Raw genomic sequence first — 26,862 nt, 5'->3', positions numbered from 1 at the left:
GGATTGAATTTAAGAGCAGGGAGGTTATGCTGCAACTGTACAGGGTACTGGTGAGGCTGCACCTGGAGTACTGTGTGCAGTTCTGGTCTCCTTACTTGAGGAAAGATAGACTGTCTTTGGAGGCAGTGCAGAGGAGGTTCACCAGGTTGATTCTGGAAATGAGGGGGTTAGCCTATGAGGACAGATTGGGTTGCCTGGGACTATACTCACTGGAGTTCAGAAGAATGAGAGGGGATCTTAAAGGAACATATAAAATCATGAAAGGGATAGATAAGACAGAGGCAGGAAGGTTATTCCACTGGTAGGTGTGACTGGAAATAGGGGACATAGCCTCAAGATTCGGGGAAGTAGATTTAGGATGGAGATGAGGAGAAATTGCTTTTCCCAGAGAGTAGTGAATCTGTGGAATTCTCTTCCCAGGGAAGCAGTAGAGGCTACCTCATTAAATATATTTAAGACACAGTTAGATAGATTTTTGCATAGTAGGGGAATTAAGGGTTACGGGGAAAAGGCAGGTAGGTAGATCTGAGCCCAGAGACAGATCAGCCATGATTTTATTGAATGGCAGAGCAGGCTCGACAGGCCTACTCCTGCTCCTATTTCTTGTGTTCAAGACGTCGCTATTCTCTTCCCCTAATTCTGTAGCTGCCATAACTTTATTCCATGGTAAATACAGATGAGAACTATTCATTTAAGACCTCTCCCATCTCTTGTGGCTCCACATGTAAACAACCATATTGATCCTCAAGGACCTATTCTCTTCCTGGTTATCATTTTGCTCTTAATATACTTATAGAATCGCTTAGGATTCTCCTTTATCAGCCAAAGCTGTCTCATATTTTTTTTTGCCCTCCTGATTTCTCTCTTAAGTGTCCTGCTGTATCCTTTATACTCAAGGGATTCGCTTGATCCCAGATGCTTATACCTGACATTTGCCCTTTTTCCTGACCAGAGCCTCAATATCCCTCGTCATCCAGGGTTACCTAATCCTCCCAGCTTCTCCCAATCAACCTTTGCAAGTTCCTGCCTAATGCCATCCATATTAGCCTTGCCCCAGTTTAGGACCTTAGCTTGTGGACGAGTTCTGTCCTTTTCCATAACTATTTTAAACTAACAGTATTATGGTCACTGGTCCCAAAATGCTCTCCCACTGACACTGCAGTCACTTGCACTGCCTCATTTCCCAGAAGAAGGTTGTGTGTTGTCCCCCCCTAGTAGGGCCATCTACATCTTGCATGGGAAAACTTTCCCCGGACACACTTAACAAATTCCATCCCAACCAAGCCCTTAGCATTATGGCAGTCCCAGTCAATATCAGGAAAGTTAAAATCACTATTACAACCCTATTATTCTTGCAGCAATCTGCAATCTCTCTATAGATTTACTCCTCTAATTCCTGCTGACTATTGGGGGGCCTAAAATACAAACCCATTGGTGATCATCCCCTTATTTCTGAGTTCCACCCAAAAAGCCCCACTGGATGATCCCCCAGGAATATTCTTTCTACGTACTGCAGTGATGTTCTCCCTCATCAAAATTGCAACTTGCCCTCCAACCTCTATCATTCCTGGAACATCTTTACCCCAGAACACTGAGCTGCCAGTCCTGCCCTTCTCTCAGCCATGTTTCTGGAATAGCGATAATATCCAAGTCCCATGTGCCCAGCCATGCCCTGAGTTCATCTGGGTTACCCATCAGGCTTCTTACATTAAAATAAATGCAGTTTAGTCTTCCAGACCTTCCTTGCGCCCTATCTTGTCCCTGCCTGTCCTGCCAACTGAACTCACTTGCTCTAACTTTCTCATCTGTCACACTACTACTTTGTATCCCACCCCCCTGCCAGACTAGTTTAAACCTTCCCAGATAGCTCTAACAAATCTGCCTGCCAGAATATTGGTCCCCTTACTGTTCAGGTGCAACCTGTCCCTCTTGTACAGCTAACCACTGCCCTAGAAGATATCACAGTGGTCCAAGAATGTAAATCCCTCCCTCCTGTTCCAGTTCCTGATCAGCATTCATCTGCCCTATCCTCCTGTTACTACCCTCACTAGTACACTGCAACCTTTGGCACCGTTTTCCCAGTTCCACTGACTAGCACCAGCTCCACTGCACTGCTGAGCATGAATTATATTTTAGTTTAAGTGGATTTTTTTCACATTGTGAAGTTTCTTTTGCATTTGCATATAAGCAATTAAAAGCTTTACTATTACTTTGACTGCAAAATATAGCCCAGTTCTTCAGTATCAGTTGCGAGAGCAGCACTTTTTTAAATTCAGATGTCAAGGAGTGAGACCTCAACACAAAGCTCATAATGAAGTTTTCTTTTCAAATGATAGTGACTGTAAGGCAGCTTGAAGATTTCATGAGGAGGGAAAGATTGAGGAAGGTGAACTTGTCTGCAACTAATTAATTCTTCTCTACATCTTGCATATTTTTACAAATTCATGGTTGTGGACTCAGTGGTTTTGCTTTTGTCATTAGCAGAACAATAATAGAGTTGTGAAGATATTGAAAGGAAAGTTGAAGGAGATTGAGCAGTCACATCTTTGTTATTCTACAAGATTTCTTTGAAAAGACAGAAATATTATGGCACAGCCCTCTAGTATCTCATTAAAATGGTGATTGCTGGAGCGAGGCAAGGCAGATTTGTAAATCACAAGGATCGGGATGAGTACAATAATCATAACAGAGCTTCACGCTGTTTTCACCACAAGTGCACTTACCAGCAGAAACTGCCCTGGCCAAATTTGTCAGCTTCACTCAGAATCATTAATGACAGCTGTGGGACACCTAGGGTCAAATACCTCTGCACAGACCAGTGACCAAAACTGCAAGTGATGCAGCACAATACCAGGAAATTTTCCTTCAAATCATGCAGGGTAGTAACTATGATTGTTATTTTTATGATTATTGTGGTGTTCATTACCATCAGTTGAAAAGAAAAATATTACATAAGATGAGAATTGGGGGAAAAAAAACAAAAAACCCTAGAAATACTCAGCAGTGCAGGAAGCATTGGAGAGAAACAAAGTTATAATTTGAGGACATGTAGACAAGCACCCCAACCACTTTGCATTGCCTTTATGATTTATGTAGAAAAGGGTGTGTGGTGTTGGAGTGGGTGGTTGATAGGGATAGCAATACTGGTGACAGGGAGAGTCTAAGATGTTCTGATGTAATTTGCTGCTTCTCACTAATCAACATTTGTTCAGTTGCTGTGGACAGGAAGAGTCAACTTATTATGCTATATGGAGTGACAACAAGACATTGGATGAGGTCATTATTTCTGCTGCCATGCTGAACGAGCACATGCCTCATGTTGTCATGGATGGACTACACAAGGTATTTTCTAAACTGATTTTACCCCAACTAACTGAGTATAATGAGGATAATTAGGGCTGGTGAGGTATTTATTTAGTATTTTTGGCATCAATCCTAAACGTAAATCTGAATTAAGCAAATTGCGAAGGGGGGGGGGGGGGGGCTGAGTTAGCTGTGGTAGATTGGGAAATTACATTAAAAGTTATGATAGTAAATAAGCAAAAGCAAACATTTAAAGAATTAATACATAATTCACAAGAAATACATTACCTTTAAGGAAAAGAAACACAACAGGAAAAGTGGTCCAGCCATGGTTATCAAAAGAAGTTAAAGAAAATATTAGATCAAAGGAAAAAGCTTATGATGATGCCAGCAATATTTTAGAATTCGGAAAAGGAGCGCCAAGGCATTGATAAGGAAAGGGAAAATAGAATACAAGAGCAGTCTAGCGAGAAATATAAAAGGAGATTATAAAAGCTTCTCTAGATAAGTAGAAAAGAAAAGATAATATGGGTCTCATATTAGGAAGGCAAAGTACTTATTGTTTTAAATGATGAGAGCTTGAAAGGTACCGGGAATTGGGTATTCTTCTACACAGTTTACTGAAATTTAACATGAAGATTCAGCAAGCGGTTAGGAAGGCAAACAGTATGTTTGGCCTTTATTGCAAGAGGATATGCATACAAGAGTGAATGTCTTGCTCCAATTATACAGGGCCCTGGTGAGACCACGTTTGGAATAATATCAGTCTTATCTCCCTACTAAAGGAAGAATATACTTGCTACAGAGGGTATTCAAAGAAGATTTACCAGATTGATTCTTAGGATGGCGAAGCAGTTGGGAGACTGTCCAGTGCAGAGAAATGAAGTAGTCTGGGTTTATGCTGACAAATTCAGAAGAAAGAGAGATGATTTCATTGAAACAAACATCTTTCTTACGGGGCTTGATATGGTGGATCTGGGGATGATGTTTCCCCCAAATGGAGAGGTCATGTTTCCCCCAAATAGAGAGAACATAAGCAGTTGGTCATTCAAGACTGAGATGAGAAGATATTTCAACAAGAGAGCTGTGACCCTTCGATATTCTCTTACCAAGAGGGTTGTGGACAGTCAGTCACTGAGTATATTCAAGGGAGAGATTGATAGATTTATGAAGCTTAATGGAATCTAGGGATATAGTTTTAGTGTAGGAAAAGGGCACACAAGTAAAAGATCAGCCATAAGGATAATGGAGTTGAGGCCAAGATCAGATTGGCCAATAAGTTAAGAATGGCAGAGCAGGTTCACAGGACTGAATGGTCTACTCTTGCTTCTTTTGTATGTTGTCATATCTGGGATCTGAAATGAAATTGAGGTTAGGTTGATGGGTTGATAATCATGTCTCACTGTTGACCTCAATGAATTTGGGCAATCTCGTATCGTTTCATAGGGAGGTAAGTCTAAGGAGAAAACAAGTTTCAGCAACAGGGCTAAAACTTGTAGGATGGCTGATGTTAGTTGAAGTAAAATTACACTTGCATTTGAGACTCTGCTAAAATGGAACTCATGGCACTGAGACAAAGAAAAAGTGACTTTACTCCAGCACTACCCTGTGTTATACTTAATGGGATAAAGTTGTTTAAACCTTGGACTTGGGAGTGGGGAGGAGTGGGTGATGAATGGCTGGTAACTGAATCAAACTGATACTACAATTTTAGTTTTTAAACTCTTTGAGATGCATGTAGATTAAGCCAAAATATTGGCCCACACCTCTGAAGAATATTTCTCAAAGCATATTCACATCCAGGACTAAAACAAATAGACAGCCACTCCCTTTTTCTATCTCTGTATTACATTAGACTTGGACTGATATCAGTCTCATGTTGAAGCTGTTTCTTTGTGTGTCAAATGGAATCTGTATCACTGCGGGTACAATTGTTGAATGAAAGCCAAGAAATTTTCAAACGACACCAGCCTTGTTTGAAGAAGTAATGTTCCCTCCTAGAAATTAAGCAAAAGCAGGAGGTTGTGCACTGATGAATCTCATCCAACTGAGCAAGTTATGACTATGCTACCAAAGGCACTCACAGTAGGAACTCTGCAAAGGCAGCAGGGTGTAAGGAAGTAAGCTGCAAGAAAATCCTGAGCAACATTGCATACTAATGCACTGCATGTTCTTTATTTTTATATTCTTTGTTACTCTGGGGGGTTAAATATGAAGTCAGTGATTATTCAACCATTTTATATGCATTTTTAATAATATAAAAATACTGTCAGATTACTTGAGAGTACTGATGTAGATTAATCTAAAAGAGTACAGAGGAATGTGTAAAGTGCATGTCACAGTTGGGGTCTTTGCAGAGACTGGGTATGGAATATGTTTGAATAGAGAACTCTTTGTGTTCCGTCAAAGTGAATATAAAAAAAGTAGGATGAAAATTAAAAGTGCAAAATTCTTCAGAAGCAGAAGGGATGTGCTATTCAAAAACAGAGTGGACGGATCATAAATGAGGAAGTCCACATCCAGTTTCCAGGACATTTGGAATGTACACCATGGAATTATGGAATGTACACCATGGTTGATGCTGATAAACATATCCAAGATCTTTGCTTTCCTGAGGTAATTCCCCATACCTGTTAAGAGCAGTTATTTTTTTCTATGCTGAAAATACCATAATATTTGATACTGTGCAAATTCAAGGCCCACCATGTCATAAAAGCATCCACTCTTGATGTTTTCACTTTACCATATCAGCCATCCTTGAGGGATCACTAACCTTATTTTGTCCTTATTATAATAATAAATTGTGTGGAACTTACCCAAAAGGCATTTGAGATTTTCAACCTATTTGGGTCTCAACTGGATGTAAACCAAGCTCTTAAACCTCCAATCACTAATTAGTTTTCATTGAATTGTTGCAGAAAAGGTGAGTTAAAACAATATGATTTATTCATTTAAGCAATAGTCTTTTAAAATCAATTGTTTCCTTGTCTAACCAGGTACTAGAGAATTATAACAAGGGGAAGACAGCTTTACTTGGAGCAGCAAAGGTAATGGTCAGCCCAACAGAGGTGGATTTGAATCCTGACATGATTGTGCAGCAGCAGCTCCAACCAATAGAGCATGGAGATCAAAGGAGGAACAGCAGTGTAAAGTAAGAGCACACTTTGGTAAACGTAGTAATAAAGCCACACCACAAGCCTAAAACTGGATAGAAGGTACAATATGAGTTACTGTTCAAGTTCTTAATTTTTAACCTCTGCAAAAAAAAAATATTAAGAGAAGTTTAACAACTAATCTGTGCTGCACAGATTTAAAAAGTGGGTGAAAAAAGGTTAAATGTCGTACCTTTTTCTATTCAGTTGTCATTCAAGAGCCCACTCAAAATCAATACATATTGCCCTAGAACAAAATGGGTGAGTAATGTGAATGAAACTCAGAACTTAAGGAACATTTACGGGAAGCCATACTCAGTGAAAAGTTGAATCCATCTTGTATCTGGATTGTATCAATTATAGCCACTTTATGATATTATATTTTTGTTCCTTTCTTAAAAAAGACAGCATCCTGCTTCTCTAATAGTCTGCCCTCTTACCGAGAAATTGGATCCATATGCACCTGTATTCTAACACATAAATCACACATATAAAGCAAAATTTACCCATCTGCACTCATTTCTGGCAGAAGTCTAGTCACCAGTAAGTTGGATTGGGCGCCATCATTCCTAACACAAGTTTCGTCATTGTACTTAATGACAGCAATCTCTGCAGCCCATTTTAATTAACATCAGGAATTGGGCCAAAAGATCTTAATCCATGACCTTCATAATTAACTTAGAATAAAGTGAGGAGTATGTCATTACTGAAGGTAATGAACTGCAAGTGATTGAAAGGGCAACCCTCCCCACTCCAGGAGTTATGTTTGAAGTATTATGTTTAAAGTACCCTCCCATGGAAAGAAAATTAACATCAGCAGGTTCTGTAAGGTGTAAGGCTTCTGTGAACTGACATGTAGTTCACAGGTCTCTTGATCAGTGGACACTGTGAGTGTTTCTGATTATGGGCTTGAGGTCAGTCACGATCACAGTGTGCCTTTGAGTTTGCTCAGTAGTCAAGGAGAGATCCATGCACTATTAACCCCAACATCTTCTCTCATCTCTGTGTGAATGATTTTGGTAGCAGCCAATTGTAATCTGTGCAGGCCAGGTTTACATACTTTTAAATACTAGCAAACCACAATAATGATTTCTCAAAACAAAGATTGCTTCAATTTTTTTAATGCGAGTTCCAATTTATCAACAGTGCTACCATTTATTGCTCTAAAATACCTGTTGTCCAGTATCTAAGTTTTCTATTCTGACTGATATTGAGAATTTAGAATAGAACCATGAGAAATATTTCCGATTTAAAACATTTCAACTGTCAGATGAGTTTGAAGAGCTGGGTTTAAGTAGTTAGAAAAGCTTTGTTTCTGACATTTTAATAATGATGTATAAAACATTGAAGGAATTAGATTGTGAGTATGCTCAGGGAGGAAAGAGTGAATGTCATTATTTTTAATATTCTTAATGTGATAAATTGGGCAAGACCATGCATATAAATTAAACAAAGGTACAAATAGATTAGATGTGTTCCAGTTTTTCCTTTCCCAGAAACTAGTACATCTCTGGACCAATTATTAGATAATGCAATCAGTTCCATTTCGCCAAATAACTTCAAGAAAACTTGACTGGCTCCTAGATATAACAGATATCATTTAGAGAAGATGTTTCTATCAAATAATATCAGTGAAGATTAATTTAGTCTCCCAGACTTGTCTTGATTGCAGAGTGATTGGAAAGTAATTGTGTGCCTAATATGCTTTGTATTTTTGATTCGGTTTTTCATCTCTCCCGGGAGGCTGGCATCTAAGTATCTTGATGTAATTTAAACAATACAGCTGTATGTGACACATTAGGGGGACTTCCCTTTTTATATGTTGTATTCATAACTTCTCACAACTTGGCGTAAACTAAATACATCCTGCTTTCCCTTCTTCACACTTCTTTCTATCTGCCTTCCTGGCCCATTGGTTCTGTAACTACAGTATCAAAGCCCAAAAAGATTATGATCCTGAGTGATTTGATGTTATCAGTCAGATATGTGAGATGAGACATGTTACAATTTCAAATATTCAGTTGCAGCATACAGATTGAAACGTTGGAACAAGGACTATCTATAGAAACATGATAGTTTTTTTTGATGCAGTGTTTTATCTTTAATGGAATTATAACGGAAAGATATGAATTACTGATGAGGATATTTTCAAAAGTAAAATAAGTAGTTTTATACCATGAAGGTCAGCTACTAGAACTACCAGTGATTGTTTCTTCTTGCTGATGAAAAGTCTACCCAACAGCTTGCTGATGCTAGACATGGAAACTTAAGTGGCTGATTACTAATTCACTTCTATTTCGATGCCTTTTAGTTCATACTTTTCTCAGTGACTATGGATTCAGAGCTGTAAGCCTTGCTATCCTATATCAAAGTGTTTTGTCTCAATGTAATTTTCTGAGAGAGACAAGTATCATCTATTTCTTGTTGACAGTATTGACTTATTAACTTGTATGATTACTTGAAATTAGTTCCGAGGATACCAGCAGCTTTGCTGGTCTTCAGTCAAGTGTCCATATTTCATGTGCTCACCTTGAAATTGAGTGTAGAAAAAATTAATTGACCATTGGAAAAAGGTATAGATTGGAAATGGCAGTGCTTTTCAAATCATCTTAATGTTGATCATCTGGGTTTTGAAAAAAATTGGCTCCATGTAAGAGTTGCTGTCTGGTTATAAAAAAAAATTGCAGGGATCCTAATATTTAATGATGGGAAAAGACATGCAAGTGTGTTCTTCAAGAAAGTAGAATTAGGACAAAGATTGAATCAATGGACAGAAATGTTTATTCAGCGGTTCTGAAGGTTCAGCTTAATATTTTCATAGACACATTATTTGGGGAAATTTGAGTATTTTATTACAGAATGAGGGTTATTTTCATTAGATAAATGTTCCAGTTGGTCAATAGGAGCCTGTTACTCTACTTCAGTCAGGCCCCTATTTCTTTCTCTGTAATTTGGGGAATTACACTTTTAAAAACTTATATACATAACTGCTACTACTTAAAATCTTATCCCATTTTTAATCTTTACCAGATGTTTTCCTTGTATTTATTTATTCTATTTTAATGTGTTCAGGCATTTTCTTTTATTCATCCTCAATAGTCCATTCCCTTCCTCTGGCAGCATTTGTTGAGGTTGTTTTTCCCCTCTTTATCACTTTTGGCATTTGTAAATCAAGATAATAGTTGATTTCCAGTACCTTCCACCTCGGTTGTATTAACCATAAATATATCTACTACTTCCAGCCATCATTGTGGTCCCACTACATGCTTGCATTTCCTCCAAAATCAATTTCTCAAATGCTCATATCACTTCTTTTTCCTTGTTCAATACCCAAACTAGAATTTTACTGTCCAAATCCTTTTTCCCATTGAAGTTCATACACCTCCATAAAATCTCTGCAGACTGTCGCTCCATCCTAACTGAGCAAATCAGCTAAATGTGCTAGATCATACAGTCTATTACTTTTTGCCTTAATGCTAATTCTTGTTCCCTACTTCCTGCACTGTATTGGAAGTTGATAATTGTTGGCTTCTATGTTGTTCTTCTTTGAACTCCCTGCTTGATTCCTTTCACTTTGCTCTCTATTTCTCAGTTGTCAAAAGCTACCTAAAGACCAACCCCTGGCCTCTTTTCCTCTCAATTCTATGTTGCTTCTTCTCCATCTCTTCTGTTGTAAAGTTGCTGAGCAATGATTTTATGTGATGAGTACTATATAAATACCAAGGCTTGTGTTTATAGCACTTTATATTGGTATAGTGTTAGCTAAATGAGAACATTTGTCCTACTACTGACATCAGTAAAGTAAGTATAATGTAGCTAGAGGCAAGATCTTTATTTCAAACCTTAAAAGGATATTCTTTTTTGATTCAACCCAAAATTTCTTGGGTATTATTGCCTCTTTGCTGTAGGTTAGTGCTGAATTAATGGAAGTTATTTAGCTGTGGTATCATTTTTGAAGCATTGTATTTGATATAGATCTATGAGAACAGTAGAGAGACGAATCACCAATGCCCTTTGATTTGGGATAAATTCAAACCAGGGCATACATATCAGTACTGGGGCTAAGGAGAAAAAAAAAGAACCATAAGCTTACGAAACCAGTTTTCCAGTCCATTCATCTTGCAATGGGATTTCCCAGTGATGAGGAGTGTTTGCATCTTAAAAATACAGAGAAAGGAGAATCATAAATAAAAGATGGAGACACCCAAAGAGGTTGGTGCTTGTCTTTGCTCTTTGACCTCCTTACATTGGAGGATATTGCTGGAAGCAGTGAGCAAGGCAAAGAAATCCTGACAAAGTAAGTTGAAACCTTTTCTTTTCTGTCTCCATAAAGATTATTCTCATTGTTTCAGGAGTGGTCAGTATGTGCTAAAGAAATCCTCACAATCTTGCCAACTTAAACCAGCAAAAAGGACTAATACCTTTGGGGGAAGAAAAAGATTATACAGATTTTCAAAAAAAAATTGACAACTCAAATGACCATGAAAATAGATTTACCATGTGTAATAAAAAAGTTAGACATGAAATACAATGTGATTTACATAAAACCAATGAAATGGAAACATGCATCGGGCATTCAGCAGTTCCTGCCTTACCAGTCCTCAGGCTTACTACTATTTTTTGGCAATTTTGTTAACCTAATTCTGTCTTTAACTTTTCTTTATTCTTGTGATGCAGATTTAACAATGTGCACAGCAGATAAAGGTGATATTCCATCACATTTATGGAGATGCACAAAATACTGTTGCTAGCAATGGCAAACTTACTGAAAGAGGAAGTGGATACTGAAGCCAAAAAGATCTACTTTCATTTCAACCCCATCCATCACCACTTCCCTCAAGAAAGCTTTTGTATATGATGCCCAATTTAGTGTTTTTAAACCAGCATCTTAGAACCCATAATAATTGTTAGCATCTCAGTTTTATTTTATTTGTTACCTTAATATATCCCTTGTCTCTTCAAGTGATAAGAACTTAAATAAGTTATTGTATTCTAACTACAAAACAGCTGATGTTTTCAAAGAAAATAAACCTTCAAATATGACCCAGGTCGTACTAGAAGGATTTTGAGGGAAGTGTTTTTTTTAATTGATTTATTATCATTTGAAGGAATAAATACATTAAAAAACCCTTAAGATAACTCAAATCAACAGAATAATTTTATTCTTTTTCTACTTTAGGCAGGATGAAGGAAGCAGTGATTGATTCAATTCCTTGGTTCTAAAAGGTTCCCATCTCATTTTTCTGATTGGTTGATGCAGGCTAATTCCAGTATCACTGAAAGATACTGGCTTTTCTTGTATAGAAAAACTAATAAGTGGTTAAAAAAGATTTTAAAAATTGACATAAGAAATGATTCAAGATACTAGGCACTTAGAGGCATATTAGGAATAAGAATGTCTGTAACTCAAATTTAGCTGGGTGCAGTAGATTCCAAGAAAGATGTTTGCGACCTTTTTGGTGCACAGGGGAGAAAACTGGCTCCCAACTGGCTTACAGTATTATTGAAAATCTAAGATGTGTTGGCTATTTATACTGCTGGTAATTCTTAACATGTTTTAGTTTCAATCTGCAGCAAAATGTCAAGGAACAACTTCCCTTCAATTGCAAGAAAGAGAGAGCCTAAAATAAAAAAAGGAATAAAAGGAAAAATTGAACAGTGTGACAGGTTTATGTAAATTATATGGTAAGACCAGTTTAGAATTTGCACATCTTTGGAAATATGAAGATTTATATGGAGAAAAATTTGCTCTATTTTGTAGTATATCAGCCACCAAATAAATCACACCTAAATACCTTGATGACTCAACAAATTGGATAACATTTAAAAGTTATAATCAAGTTTGGAGGTTAAAAAAAAGGAAATATTGACATGGCGAAGGTAATTATCAATGCTTTAAACTCAAAGTCATAATTGGAGATAATTGAAAATAATTTTGTAAAAATAGAAGAGAAAGAATGACCAGATGAATCAGTTAATTCAAGCTTAAATCAGTGCTTCATTGTTTATGGTGAATACAGAATCTCTGATAACCAAAATGATCTATCAAATATTACTTCCAGGTCTTCAAAACTCAAAGTATCCAGAATACTCCTAAATTAACTCTCAAGAAAGTTGTCAGTTAATAACAGTTGAGAAAAAAAATTCAAGAGTGGGTAGTCAGTGTTGTTATTGGAATGCACTGGATAAAAATGGAGGTGCTGCATAAATGGAACAAACAAAACATGCACAGTAAAGCTAAAAAAAAAATCAACAGTAATGCTCAGTTTTGTGTATGCATTTTGGCATTTCACTTTGCATCACAGCTCCATTATTATGAATGTACAAAATGTGGACACTATCCAAATGTGTTCTCAAATGATTTGCAAAGTGCCTAAAGAAGCACACATTTTCCTGGGAATCATCAGTACCAGGGGAAATGAATTGTGTACAGTGAACTTTTTGCTCAATTATTATTCATAGTAAATAAACAGGAAATAAATACTTGTTTAACCAGGTAAGCTTCTGGTGGCTTTGGATGTCCAATCTATAATGGTGCTTCCAGACTGTATTAACAGAGAAGGCAGAGCAGTAAAAAAAAAAGCTAATTAACATTCAACAATTAAGAAGACCTTATGGATGACCGAAAATCAAGCCCAAGCTTCTGTTTCCAAACCTGATTCAATAGCCTTAGAAATAGAAATAATTTTAGACTGCCTATATTTTTCTCTTTTTGAGGATAAGGAAAGATGTGCTTATGTAATGCCCAACTCTTCATCCTCATGATTCCATGTTATACCTCTTTAAAGTTAAAAATTATTTAGAAAATGTGGGCCAACTGGGAGTAATAAAGATGGAGCCCATCAAAGCAGACATTTGCATTGATTTTTACTGAACTGAAGAGAGAGTTTCTCAAAAAAAAAAATAGGCATATGCGAGGGTGGCTTTTAAATTGAAAGATCTACTCCAACTGGGATACCAGCTTTAGGTTTTGGAAATGCTTCTGGTTGATGATTGATGCTTTCTGTATCCCAGTTCAGTGATATTGGTCTATTTGATCCACCTTCATATTTCACAAGTGTTTTTTTTTCCTCCAAATCACAAACATTACTTCAGTTTCTCCTTTTTAAATGTTTCTTGCAATAAAACTATCCTCTTGGACTCCTTAAATACTTTGCATTTCTGGCCTTGAATAAATCATGGTTTCCAGCTTGGATTTAGCTCAAAGCTGAACAATCTTGGATGTAACTAAAACTTGATTTCAGCTGTCTGTCAATTTTCACCAAGGTTACTTTCTTTCACAACTGCATTGTGATTTTTTTTTTGCCACTGATGAAATCTAACCCAAACTTCTATTATTCCGCTGATGAACATTTTCATCTTACTTCCTCACCATTGTTCATCAGTATGCATTGACTTGTGTTCTCCATATCACTAATACACTAATATGTTGTATTCATTCCTGCCCTTCCCGGATCCAAAATATTTGACTTGAGTCTATAATCTCCTCCAGCTCTTTACATCTTGTCCCTAACTTGTGTCCTACTCCTCAGCATCTAATTTCGTATCTCCCTTCCTACATTCAAGAAGACTGTTTATCCATCGTCTATTTCTTGGCTGACTCAACTTACCCTCGCCTCCTTTTCTCCTCCAAGCTTGAGGTGACTTGTTGTACACAATAACATGAAGTACTGTGATGAACCTTCTGTTTAACAAACAATATACAAATTTAAGCTTTTACTCTTATAATAACAATGGGTGTTTTATTGGTATGTCATGTAAATATTGTTAGGAATTTTAAACATAGCAGAACATTTCCAATGGCAAATGTTGGAAGTGCTAGAGTGTCTTAGTGGTGTTCTTTGCGACATAGGTAATGTTCTGATTTTCATTCAGGTTGGAATCTTTGCCGAAATAAGACAGCACTCGAGGCCAAATCCATTTACAATCAAGCAAAGGAGCAGGCTGGGCAGAAACAAACATCTGTGGCTCAATCTTAAACTGCAATAGCATCAACCAGAGAGAGAACAGGTTATTGTACAAGATCTGGACATTTTTCAAAAGTACCATCTAGAATGTACTTGTATAGAGGTAAAAGAATGAAAGGAAAGTTTAAAAGAATTACAGTGTTAGTTCCCACTTCAATATACAAGTGTGACCTCCTGTTAACTGCAGTTATAAAAGCGTGTGGGTAACATCCAGAATACCTTTAAAGATGCTCATACATAGTATGAGTAGTTAATTTTCTGCTGAAAAGTTTGTCATTAATTAAATCTTAACATTTCTCTGATTGAGCCTTTCTAGTTGGATAGTCAAATAGGATGGACTTGCTGGGTCTGAAGGTAGCTTTCCAAATGAAAACAAAAAAATCCTGTCTTTGGAGTGTGACAGGTTCATATCAGATTAAATTTCCAATTGTTCCTAGGGCTCTTTACAGTTTGTCGCTTTATCTAATCCCAAATGTTCATTCTTTGCTGATGCAAACATGCACTTTTTGCCTTTTATCTTTGCTCAGTGCAAAATCAATTTGTTCTTCCTATATAACTAGTTAGCCTTTTAAAAATGTTGATTCAGAAAATTTGCTTGGGAAACATTTGTTTTGACAGGTCAAATCTACAGATGATCTAAAGAAACTGGGATTGCTAAGTAATGGCAAATAGAAAGAGTTTCCCTTATGGAATTTTGACAATTCTTTCCTCTTACAGTACTCTTACCAAGGATGGTATCTTTCGAGCCATACTGTATCTCTGCTCGGGATTAGTAGAAATGTAAAAATAGTTTTTCAGGTTGGAGGCCTGAGACCAGTGGAGAGATCTACCCTGTTGTTTATATTAATGATTTGGATGAGAATATAGGTGGTATGTTTAGTAAGTTTGAGGATGATACCAAAATTGGTGGTATAGTGGATATTGACAAAGGTTATCCAAGATTACAAGGGACGTAGATCAACTCAAAGTGGGCCAAGAAATGGCAAATGGAATTGGTATTGGTATATTATTGTCACTTGTACCGAGGTACAGTGAAAAACTTGTCTTACGAACCAATCGTACAGGTCAATTCATTACACAGCGCAGTTACGTTGATGTAGTACAGGTAAAAAAACAAAGTAACAGTACAGAGTAAAGTGTCACAGCTACAGAGAAAGTGCAGTGCAATAAGGTGCAAGGTCACAAGGTAGATTGTGAGGTCATAGTCCATCTCATTGTATAAGGGAACTGTTCAATAGTCTAATCACAGTGGAGTAGAAGTTGTCCTTAAGTCTGGTGGTACGTGCCCTCAGGCACCTGTATCTTCTACCCGATGGAAGAGGAGAGAAGAGAGAATGTCCCGGGTGGGTGGGGTCTTTGATTATGCTAGCCGCTTCACCAAGACAACGGGAGGGGAGACTGGTGTCCATGATGCGCTGGGCTGTGTCCACAACTCTCTGCAGCTTCTTGCAGTCCTCGGCAGAGCAGTTGCCATACCAAGCCATGATACATCCAGATAGGATTCTTTCTATGGTGCATCGGTAAAAGTTGGTGAGAGTCAAAGGGGGCATGCCAAATTTCTTTAGCCTCCTGAGGAAGTAGAGGTGTTGGTGAGCTTTCTTGGCCATGGCATCCACGGGAACTTCAAGCTGTCAACCCTCTCGACCTCAGCATCATTGATGTAGACAGGTGTATGTACACCGCCTCCTTTCCTGAAGTCAATGACCAGCTCTTTAGTTTTGTTGACATTGAGGGAAAGGTTGTTGTCATGATATTATTCCACTAAGCTCTCTATCTCCTTCCTGTACTCCGATTCATCACTATTTGAAATACGGCCTACAACGGTAGTATCATTTGCAAACTTGTAGATGGAGTTCGAGCGGAATCTGGCCACACAGTCATGAGTGTATAGGGAGAAGAGTAGAGGGTTGAGGATGCAGCCTTGAGGTGCACCAGTGTTGAGAATAATCGTGCCGGAGGAATTGCTGCCTATCCTCACTGATTGCAGTCTGTTTGTTAGAAAGTCAAGGATCCAGTTACTGAGGGAGGTGTTGAGTCCTAGGTCTCAGAGTTTGGTGACAAGCTTGCTTGGGATTATAGTATTGAAGGCAGAGCTGTAGACAATAAACAATAGTCTAACGTAAGTGTCCTTACTGTCCAGATGCTCCAGAGCTGAGTGTAGGGCCAGGGAGATGGCATCTGCTGTAGACCTGTTTCGGCGATAGGCGAATTGCAATGGGTCCAGGTTGTCTGGTAGGCTGGAGTTGATGCGTGCCATGACCAACCTCTCAAGGCACTTCATGATGGATGTCAGAGCCACTGGTCGGTAGTCATTGAGGCATGTTACCTTGCTTTTCTTTGGTACCGGGATGATAGTGGTCTTCTTAAAACAGGAGGGAACCTGAGATTGAAGCAGGGAGAGGTTGAATATGTCCGCAAATACTTCTGCCAGCGGATCAGCGCAAGATCTGAGCACGCGACCTAGGACACCATCTGGGCCAGGTGCCTTCCTCGTGTTCACTTTTCGTAAGACTGATCTTACGTCCTCCACTGTGATCACAGGTTCAGCTGCGTTGGTGGCTGTCAGAGTGGATGGTGACAATCCACTTCCTTTTCGTTCAAAACGTGCATAGAATGCATTAAATTCATCAGGAAGGGATGCGCTGTTGTAGCTATGCAGCCTGACTTAGTCTTGTAGCCTGTTTTGGCATGTAAGCCCTGCTATAACTGGCGGCTGGTCAGGGACTCTATTTTGAGTTGGCATTGCCTCTTGGCATCCCTTATGGCTTTATGAAGGTCATACCTTGCTTTCTTGTACAGATCAGGATTACCAAATTTGTGTGCAGCGGTCCTCTCCTTCAGTAGGGAGTGGATCTCCTGGTTCATCCATGGCTTCCTGTTTGGGAACACCTGTATTGTCCTCTTTGGTACACAGTCCTCCACACACTTGCTGATAAAGTCTGTGATGGTGGTGGCATACTCATCATGGCTGGCAGCTGAGTCTTTGAACATGGTCCAGTCCACTGTCTCAAAGCAGTCACGTAGAAGCTCATCTGCTTCCTCAGACCAGCACTGCACGACTCTCCGTACCGGATCCTCCCGTTTCAGCTTCTGTTTGTATGCAGGGAGAAGGAGCACAGCCTGGTGGTCTGACTTACCAAAGTGAGGACGAGGGGTGGCTTGGAAGGCATCTTTGATGGTTATATAGCAGTAGTCAAGGGTGTTGGTGCCCCTGCTGGAGCAGAGGAGATGTGCTGAGAGTAATTTGGTAACACACTCCTGAGGTTGGCCTGATTGAAGTCCCCCGCGATGATGAAGAGGGCCTCAGGGTATCCTGTCTCAAGATTGTTGACCACAGAGTATATAGCTCATTGAGTGCAGGCTTCATGTCCGTCTGTGGTGGGATGTAGACTGCTGTCAGGATAGCTGAAGCGAACTCCCTTGGCAGATAGAATGGTTGACACTTCACCGTTAGATATTCCAGGCTGGGTGAGCAGGACTTCGCCAGGATCGTCACGTCCGATCACCACAGGTTATTGATTAAGCAGACCCCCTCCACCTTTAACTTGGCCTGAGGACTCTGTACGGTCCATTCGATGAATCGAGAAGCCATCAGGTTGAAGAGCAGAGTCAGGTGTAAGCCATGTTTCAGTGAGACATAGTACACAACAGTCCCTCAGTTCATCAACTTTGTTCTCAATAGACTGGACGTTAGCTAGGAATTTAACTCTGACAAGTGCAAAGTGCTGCATTTTGGGAAGTTGTCAGGGACCTGGAGAGTGTTACAGAACAGAACGACCTCAGGGTGCAGGTACACACCCCGAAAGTAGTGACGTGGATTGTTTGGCACACTTGCCTTCATCGTTCAGAGTAATGAGTACAAGAGTTGGGATGCCTTGTTATAGCTGTACAAATCATTGTTGAGACCACCAACTGGTGGAGGGTTGTGTGCATTTCTGGTCACCTGACTATAGGAAAGATGTCATCAAGCTGGAAAAGGTGCAGAAAAGATTCACAAGGATGTTTCCATGACTGGACAGCTTGAGTTGCAAAGAGAGACTGGGTAGATTGGGGCTGTTTTCCCTGGAGGGTAGGAGGCTGAGAAGTAACCTTAGAGGTTTATAAAATCATGAGGGGCATAGATAAGGTGAATGGTCATGGTCTTTTCCCACAGGGTAGGGGAGCCTCAAACTAGAGGTCATCTGTTTAAGATGAGAGGGGAAGGGTTTAAAGGGGACCTGAAGGGCAACTTTTTCCACACAGAGGGTAGTGGGTCTATGGAATGAGCTGCCAGAAGAAGTGGTAAAGGTGCATACAGTTACAATGTTTAAAAGGACATTTAGACAGGTGCATATAAAAGGAAAAGTTTAGAGTTATGTGGGCCAAATGTAGGTACATGGGACTAGCTCGGGTTGGCACCTTGGTTGGGCCAAAGGGCCTGTTTCTGTGCTGTATAACACCATGACTGTGACTCTTGCTACCAAGGATGATCAGGCAAAATTTCCACTGAAGGGAAGTAGAGAAGTGTGGTCAGACTTGTAACTATAACTAAGCAATTTTCCAGCACCTTTGTAGGTTGGGTGGGGATTTTGTGACTCTAAATGAGCCACACAGAGATTGGAACGGTAGAGGCAAAAGGTCTTTATTCAGCATGACAAGCACGCATTCTGGAAAATCTGCCTCTCTTGGAATGCTCTGCAGTACAGTGAGGTTTTTATACTTCTAAACACAAAGATAGCAATAAGCAATTAAATATAGTTTCAATGGTTATAATTACCTACTTCAACATTTTGAGTGTACGCAGGTAACTTTGTAGAATTATATATTTACAATTGGAGCACATCTTAACTGACAGGACATCTTTGAAAAGTCAAATGCCATTGGATGGACAAAGCACAAAATTACAAACACACAAAATATAGTTCTTTTATTACACTGTTGAGGAATAGCTGTCTGATATAAAAACAGCCAGAATATTAATTGTCAAAGCAAGTGTTTTGAACTGTGCTTTAATTAGTACCCAATGACTGGTTTCAGTGCTCTTAAAATATCAATCAATGCTACATTGTTAACAGCTTTTTTTTTTGAAGACTGGTTCTCATTTGTATTATCTAGCTGCTACCCCCATCCCATAACTCCTGAAAGATGTCCCATGTCTAATAATCCCTGAGAAGGAAAAGTGATTAGTAGGTTGTTTTGGAACAAATTGGAAATTATTATCCAAGAACTGATTTCAATATTTGTATTACTTAGTTGCTTTGATGCTTAAAACATCAATAATTGTAGCATTTTTAAGTTGGATTCACAGACACATTACGAGAATCCATTTGAAAAATATGCAAACACTACTTGGGTCTGACATTGACAGATACTGTAAAGGAAAGGGTATCACTTCTCACAGCCCAAATTACATCAAGGCCTTAATGCCATTGTAATCATTTTCACTAAAACCTTGTTTGTGTGAACAGACAACCTGGTATAGAACAGTGGAGAACAACAGTGATTACTAATCCATTGGCAAAGTCCTGAGTGTAATGAACAAGAAGAAACTTAACAAGATTAGCCTGCAGTGAGATGAGTTGGGTGAAAGTGTAGCGAGAGAGGAAGGGGCAGTTTGGTAGTGCTACTCATGAGAAATAGTGGTAGATTCCTTGCAAGCTCTTGGAGAATACTGAATGAGGCACAAGGGAACTGGGTTAAGAGAACGGCAAGCCTGGAACAATGGCTGGAGAACAAGGTGAAGGAATAGGATGCAATACCACCTCCCCCTTCCACCCGCAGTTGCTCAGAGATCCCGATAAATTGCTTAGTTCTTCAAAACTTCAGTAATTGTATTATAACTGCAGCTAGTACAATGCTGAAGCAGTACAAAATAACCTCCGTGATATATTGAATTGGATCCAAATTGTTCAAACAGCATTATTTCAGTTGCAGTTAATTCTTGGTCTTGTATCACTACAGGGGAATAAGCAAGGAAGTAGTACTTTATATCACTAGTCAGTAAGGTAATTGCAGGAATGAACATGCTCACAGCAATTGATTAAATCAAATGGAATATTTCAAAATATGCATCTTTGTTAATGGATTTCCCAGATTGTTTTTGTTCCTTTCTTACACATTGATGTGTATGTGCTAATGGATCAGAATTGAGGTTATACTTTCTTCAAGAAAGATAACTTTAGGAAAGAAGCTAGTTGTGAGCTTTTAGGACCTACTTGTTTTTCATGCAGTTTGTTCCTGATCATGGCAAGAGGAACAGAGTTAACATTCAGCTTAATGACCTTTTGTTAGAATGAAAGGCCATAAGCCTGAAACATTAATTCTGTTTTTCATCCACAGATGTTGCTGATTATTTCCAGCATGTGCAGTTTTATTACTTTTTAATTTACATTCTTGATCTTAGTTTACTGTTGGTAGGACCGTTGCCTCCAATAGAGAGAAAAACAGCTCCGGGATAAGTCACCTCACAGGTGTTGGCAAAAACTATTAGCAATACCCAGAACATTGATCATCAGTCTGAAGGTTGATGAATGTAATCAGACAGAGGAAAGCTGTTGCACAGAAAGTGTTTTTTTTTTTTTGCAGTCTACTATGAACTAATTGAACCTCAATCTGATTAAATTTTTGCCAAAAATACGGTTTAAAACTGTTATCTGTAATCTAAGAATCTTGGAGGAAGTCTATTGCATTTTGAGCACCCCTCCACCAACATTCATGTACAATCATGACTTAACAGCAATTTCCATGGCAGACTAATTCTCTTATTAACTAAAACTTGTGTTCAATTCATTGTACATCAGCTAGTGTGCCTGTATTTAATAATGTTAATCTAGATCAACTAATCCTTGGGGAATAAATAGATGCCTACCAAGTTCTATCATTACATTACAAGGGGGAGAAATGAAGAGTTGCTAAGCAAAAAAAAAATGTAAGATAGTTTTCCATAACAAGTGGAGTCACAAGTGATCAATACACAAGTTTTAGAAAATTAATTTTTAACAAGATGTAGAATTTGAGTGATTGGTCTGGTTTCTTCTGAGGACTGCTGAGAAAGTGTACAATAACAGTGCAGTTTAACATTTACCATCAATGTTTTGCTCTTCCTGCAGAATTGAAACTTGAATCAAGATCAGAATCTTTATTTCATGGTACAGATGTCTCTGTATAATAAGAAATTAGAGATATTAAGATGTTACAGTCCTTGGCATCACATGCTGATGTATGTGTAGCTGAAAATATGGGTTTTAGATATCCTCCCATGATGGATTGCAGACCACTGGTTAAGTAATTTCCTTAAGTTAGTCTATACACATAATCACTTTTCTCCTGCTGGTTATCGGTATTATGGAACAGTATCTGCCAGTCCTTATCTAACCTGTTTGTCTTGTTACACTCGACTGTTCAAATCTGATCTGTGTAGTATATTCTAAACAAAAATCTTTCATTAGGGTGCATTCTTCATGTATCTAACTGCAAGTTCTGACTTTTTTTTGGGGGTAACACTTTACATAAACCTTTAGGTTACACATCATCCAAACTTATTACTACCATGTAGCACTGAATTTACACATACTGTGTAGCACAGGGATAATCTCCCTTGCTCTTCCACCCATCCCAAATATTGGTCCTGGTTGTACTAAACAATGAATGTGGATTCCTAATTAGCTGCAAGGTAAAAAATCATTTTCAGTGCCATGAAGATTTAGGCTAGCTGTGCCTCTTATCATTTCTGGTTCTTAAGAAATTGCTTCACTCCTATTGATCTGCTGGCGATAAAGATAAAGCCAGGGTTTGATCCACCATTCCCTCTCTGTCCCACCTCCAACTTTGTCTGTCATCATTGGAGTGAACTCCTTAAAAATATTTGATGCAACTTCTTTAACCATTCCTTGACAGTACATAGTATGCTTCATATGCTGCAATTTCTTTGTTGTCAGCAAAAACAATTTCAAATGACAGTGCACTCAGGCAGCAGTGGACATGCTTTTTGTAGAAGGGGATTGGTTTTCAATGCAACTGAATTTAAGTGTCGAGACCTGCGAATTGTCAATTTCAAGCTATATTTAGTGGCATGAGGTTCAGTTGCTTTATACGAAGGTGTTTTCACCTTGGAACATAATTATTTGCAAAGGTTTTTAGAAACCAGTTCTATTTACTTTATTGCTAGTAATGAACAATCCAACACACTTTTAGGCAATCAAGGGTTGACACAATAAATATGTTAGTGTGAATTAACTTACTGGTCTAAGATTTGTTGTGTAATTGTTTCTCTCTTTTCAGGAGCAAGTCAAAATCTGAACTGAGCTTTGAAGGCCTCTATCGGACAAAACAAAATGTTCAGTGCCAAAATGATCCTGTTGAGTTGCTACTAATGGACACTAAGGAGAGGCTGGTAACTGAAATAGAGGAACGTAGGGCTCCACTTGCCACCATGGAAAGTCTTTCTGACAATGAGTCTGTCTATAGTTTTGATTCACGCCGATCCTCTGGATTTCGCAGCATAAGAGGCTCTCCAAGTCTGCATGTTGTAATGGAGAAAGACGAGTCACATTGCTTCTACATTGATCCAGCAATCCCAGAGGAAAACCCTTCCCTTAGTTCCAGGACTGAGTTACTTGCTGCAGATAGTTTATCTAAACATTCTCAGGAGGTGCAACTGTTTGAGCCACTGCAGAACAGCTGTTATTCTCTGCCCAGCCCCCTGCAAGCAGATTTTGGTGAGCAGGAGACCAAGCAAGCCACAGAAGTGGAAGAAGATAGTCTCTCAGATAAGTTGCCAATGGAAGATGGGAGTAAAGAATGGACAGGAAGCCTGCGAGAGGTGCCAAGTCCACAAGTGCTTGAATTTGCAGAATTTATAGACAGTCTTTTCAATTTGGATGGGAAAAGCAGCTCCTTCCAAGATATTTATCATTTGGTACTTGATGATAACTTAGAAGAATATAATGAAATTCCCAAGTCAGTAAGTGAGCACGAGATCTTGATGCGGGCACAGTTTGAACCTAATTTAGTGCCAAAACCACCCCGTCTGTTTGTCGGATCGGCAGATGCTGGGACCTCATCCGGGATTTCGGTGTCTCCATCCTTTCCGTTCAGTTCATCAGGAGAACTGATGGACATTACTCCAACCTGCATTAGCAGCCAGGAGTGCCTGACTGTGGATACAAAGTTGAGAACTTCAACTCCAGCAGACAACCAATCCAACTCAAATAAGCCTGCAGAACTTGTCATCTCAGCTCTATAGAACCCTGTGAAGTACTAACAGAGCACATAAGCATGCTAATTTATAAGTGGTGTTTTCCTTAAAGAGTAGAACTGTGAAATTTTCAGAATAAAAATAAACCACTTGAGCCCACAATGGTAAAATCAAGGAACTGACCCGGTCTAAAAGACCCTAATGGAAAAAGTCCTGATCTTTCTAGCAACTGTCATGTTGAAGGATGTTAAAATGTAGTTAATCTGCACTTTCCTATACAATTTATTTTTAATCTCTTGGTCTCATGTATAACCAAGAAATATACAAAAAAAAACACTCCAGTGAGGCTAAGTGTCAGTTGATGTTTAATTACCAAACAAGGGAGACAACCCTTTTTTTAAAATTAAATAGTGAGGTGTGGAAGTCACTGGCAAGGCTGCCATTTATTGCCCATTTCTAATCACCCAGGAACAGGTGGTGGTAATGAGCCACTGCACTCTTTGTGATGTACATTGGTGAGATTGTTGGGTAAAGATGTCCAGGAATTTGATGACAAAGGAATGGCAGTATATTTCCAAGTCCAAATATTGCACTACTTTGAGGAACTAGTGGGGGTCATGTTACCCTTTAAGGTGATAGAAATTGCAGGTTTCGCAAGATATTGTAATGCATTTTGAAGGATAATACTGAGCACAACCATGGTGTGCTGGTGGATAGGGTGCTGTAAAGCTGCTTGATTAGGGGAATCAGGAGGTGAACTATTCACCATAGAACACCCAGTTATAACAGCCATCAATGTGGCAGATTGTTTTTGGCCCATGGTGCCCTCAAATTTTGAAATAACTTTGAATTACAGTTTGGTACAGGGGCTTCAAAGCCCATATCAATTGGGTTTCATGCAGTACTGAAGCACTCTGTGCAAACTCAGTTGAACTGTATTCCAATATGTTGTATCAGTGTTGCCATTACCACTAGCAAAATTGTTAGTGTTTCCAAGCATGTTGGATATAAATAGGAAACTGAATGGTGGAAATCTGGAAATTCTCAGCAGTTTGGATAAAATCTGAAAGGAAAATGGTCAAGTTTATATTTCTGGTGAGATCCTTGCAATAGCTAGTTCCATGTTCCAAAATAAGAACACAAAATGCTGGAAATACCCAGGAAACCTGTGGAGAGAGAAATGTATTTCCAGCATCTGCAGATTTTTTTGATATTCATCATCTTCCAGTATCAGGATTCACTCAAATCATTCTGGTGATGATCAATGTGTCAATTTCTACCATTTTCTCTTATAATTTCACAATTCATTTCTTTGCACAAACCAGTGCAAAATCTTAAACATTTTAATCTTTTGCAAAATTAATTTCTATTAGATAAGGATATTTTAATCCATGTTGCATTGTATAAGCTATTAATAACTCTACCATTTGCTGTGTGTTTGCAGTAATATCATTACCGTCTGAAATTGAATGTTCCTGTTCTTTATTGGAATATGCTATTGTTCTCTGATAACATACAGACTTAATGTGGAAAACAAATATAGCTTTGGACAGACAGCAAGTTACTACTTTTCACTGAAATTATTAATTACAGAATTGGACAGTGCAAAAGCTGATAGATAACGAAGGAGGGATAGGTACTGACTTGGAGTGCTGAGATGTTAGGCTCCCAAAAGTATTATTGATAGCCCTGAATGGTGGTAGTGGCAGTAGAAGTGAATAAGATTCTGTCATTTCTGGGAGTGGTCTAGCAATTCTAAAAACATTTCCATGCTCCCAAATTTATGGCTGTAGTGTACATACCATTATTGCTATAGTGCAACATTAGGTTTCTGCCACTTGCTTTTAGCAAGTGCATCACAATTGCTGTGAAAGAATTGGTATTCAAGTGCAGTTTGGCACAATGAAATCTTGAGCATCTACACACTTCAGATTTGGGAGTCTTGCATTCAGGTTATTTTGAAAAATTATTTGTCAACTATTATCTGGTGAAATCACTAGGCCTTATAAAAGACAGTATTTTTTTTCATTAGCTTATTTTCATAATGGTTCTAATCTGTGTCTCATCTTTGCTCAGTATAATTGCTACATAGTTTTCAAACGTTTTATGGCCATTGGCATTGCCAAAATTTTTGCACACTTGAGTGATGCTATCACCAAATGCTTCTCTATGCACAAGCAGAAAATATAGCTGGTGAGCAGTTGGGTCAGCTGTTTCAGAGTTCCATTTTTTTGATAAGATAAAAGGATTGAAGTTAAGCATGCAACAAATCTGATAACAGTCTCAGTTGTCACAGCATTTGAGTTCTTGAACAGTTTGTCTATTAAATCCCTACACTACTGCTAAGATTGTAATAAGAAACATGGAACAACTAAGGGTTTGACATGAATCGGGTAACAAAATCCCAATGCTGGACTAATTTACATTAAATTAACATTCCTACTCAAACATGAAATTTCTGGCATAGAAAATGAAAACAAAAAAACAGTACACTGGTATACGAGGTGAGGCTTTCCTATAGGTGCTGTGGCATACAGTTGGAATTTTTAGAACAAACTTTACTCTGCATCTAACCTTGCTGTCCCCATAAGTATGCCTGAAATCAAAAAATGTTTTATGGTATGTAAATAGTAGCCATCACCTCAGAGCACAACACTTGAGGCAAAGGACAAGTTGTGCATTATGATAAGCTGTGCTTGTTCTTTCATTTTTATGCATGTGACAGCAAAAGCAGGACCAGTAGAACTGACACTAACTAGAGAATTGTTTATTATCTGTACATACCATATGTGAGGTTAGGTAATTCTACATTGGGAATACCATAAATGATAAAGCCTATATTGTGGTTCATATAGCATAGCCTACATTAAGTAAATACTGCATTGCCTGCACTAATCTATTTGAATAAAATATAAAGAGACAACTGCACACAGTCTTAGCAACATAATGACTTGGAACATAAGTTTAGGTTATCAGAATTGGTAATGGACACCTCTGGAATTTTATCACCTCAGAAAATAGGAGATTTATTAGAGAACAGAGCATGCAAAGAAACTGATTTCTTTAACTGTTCTTTTGTATAAATGAATAGGGCTGTGTAGTCATTGTGTCATGCAGAATAGGAAGTAAAAGGGTATTGATTATTTTGTACCACATGGTACAAAAAATTCTGATGCAATGCATAGCTTGCTTTTTATGTTCTAGTGAATCTACTGAATATCAAAGTAAAATTCCATTATCCCACACACATATTCATGAGTTGCTT

The 26,862-nt window shown here is 38.5% G+C and overlaps 1 protein-coding gene across 2 annotated transcripts in view; it reads left to right on the top strand.

Moving 5' to 3' along the window:
- dagla (diacylglycerol lipase, alpha) overlaps positions 1–25,528 on the top strand; it is a 190,646-nt gene extending 165,118 nt beyond the window's left edge. For both annotated transcript variants that reach the window (XM_052029291.1, XM_052029292.1), the window contains 3 exons: positions 3,213–3,342; positions 6,300–6,454; positions 22,682–25,528. In XM_052029291.1, the coding sequence (XP_051885251.1) occupies positions 3,213–3,342; positions 6,300–6,454; positions 22,682–23,645 (1,249 nt within the window). In that variant the 3' untranslated portion in view covers positions 23,646–25,528. The remainder of the gene's footprint in view (positions 1–3,212; positions 3,343–6,299; positions 6,455–22,681) is intronic.
- The last annotated feature ends 1,334 nt before the right edge of the window (positions 25,529–26,862 follow it).

The sequence above is a fragment of the Pristis pectinata genome, chromosome 14 (genome assembly GCF_009764475.1).
Source record: "Pristis pectinata isolate sPriPec2 chromosome 14, sPriPec2.1.pri, whole genome shotgun sequence".
Taxonomy (NCBI): domain Eukaryota; kingdom Metazoa; phylum Chordata; class Chondrichthyes; order Rhinopristiformes; family Pristidae; genus Pristis; species Pristis pectinata.
The sequence above is the reverse complement of the archived record's forward strand: the minus strand, read 5'-3'. Positions and strand labels throughout refer to the sequence as shown.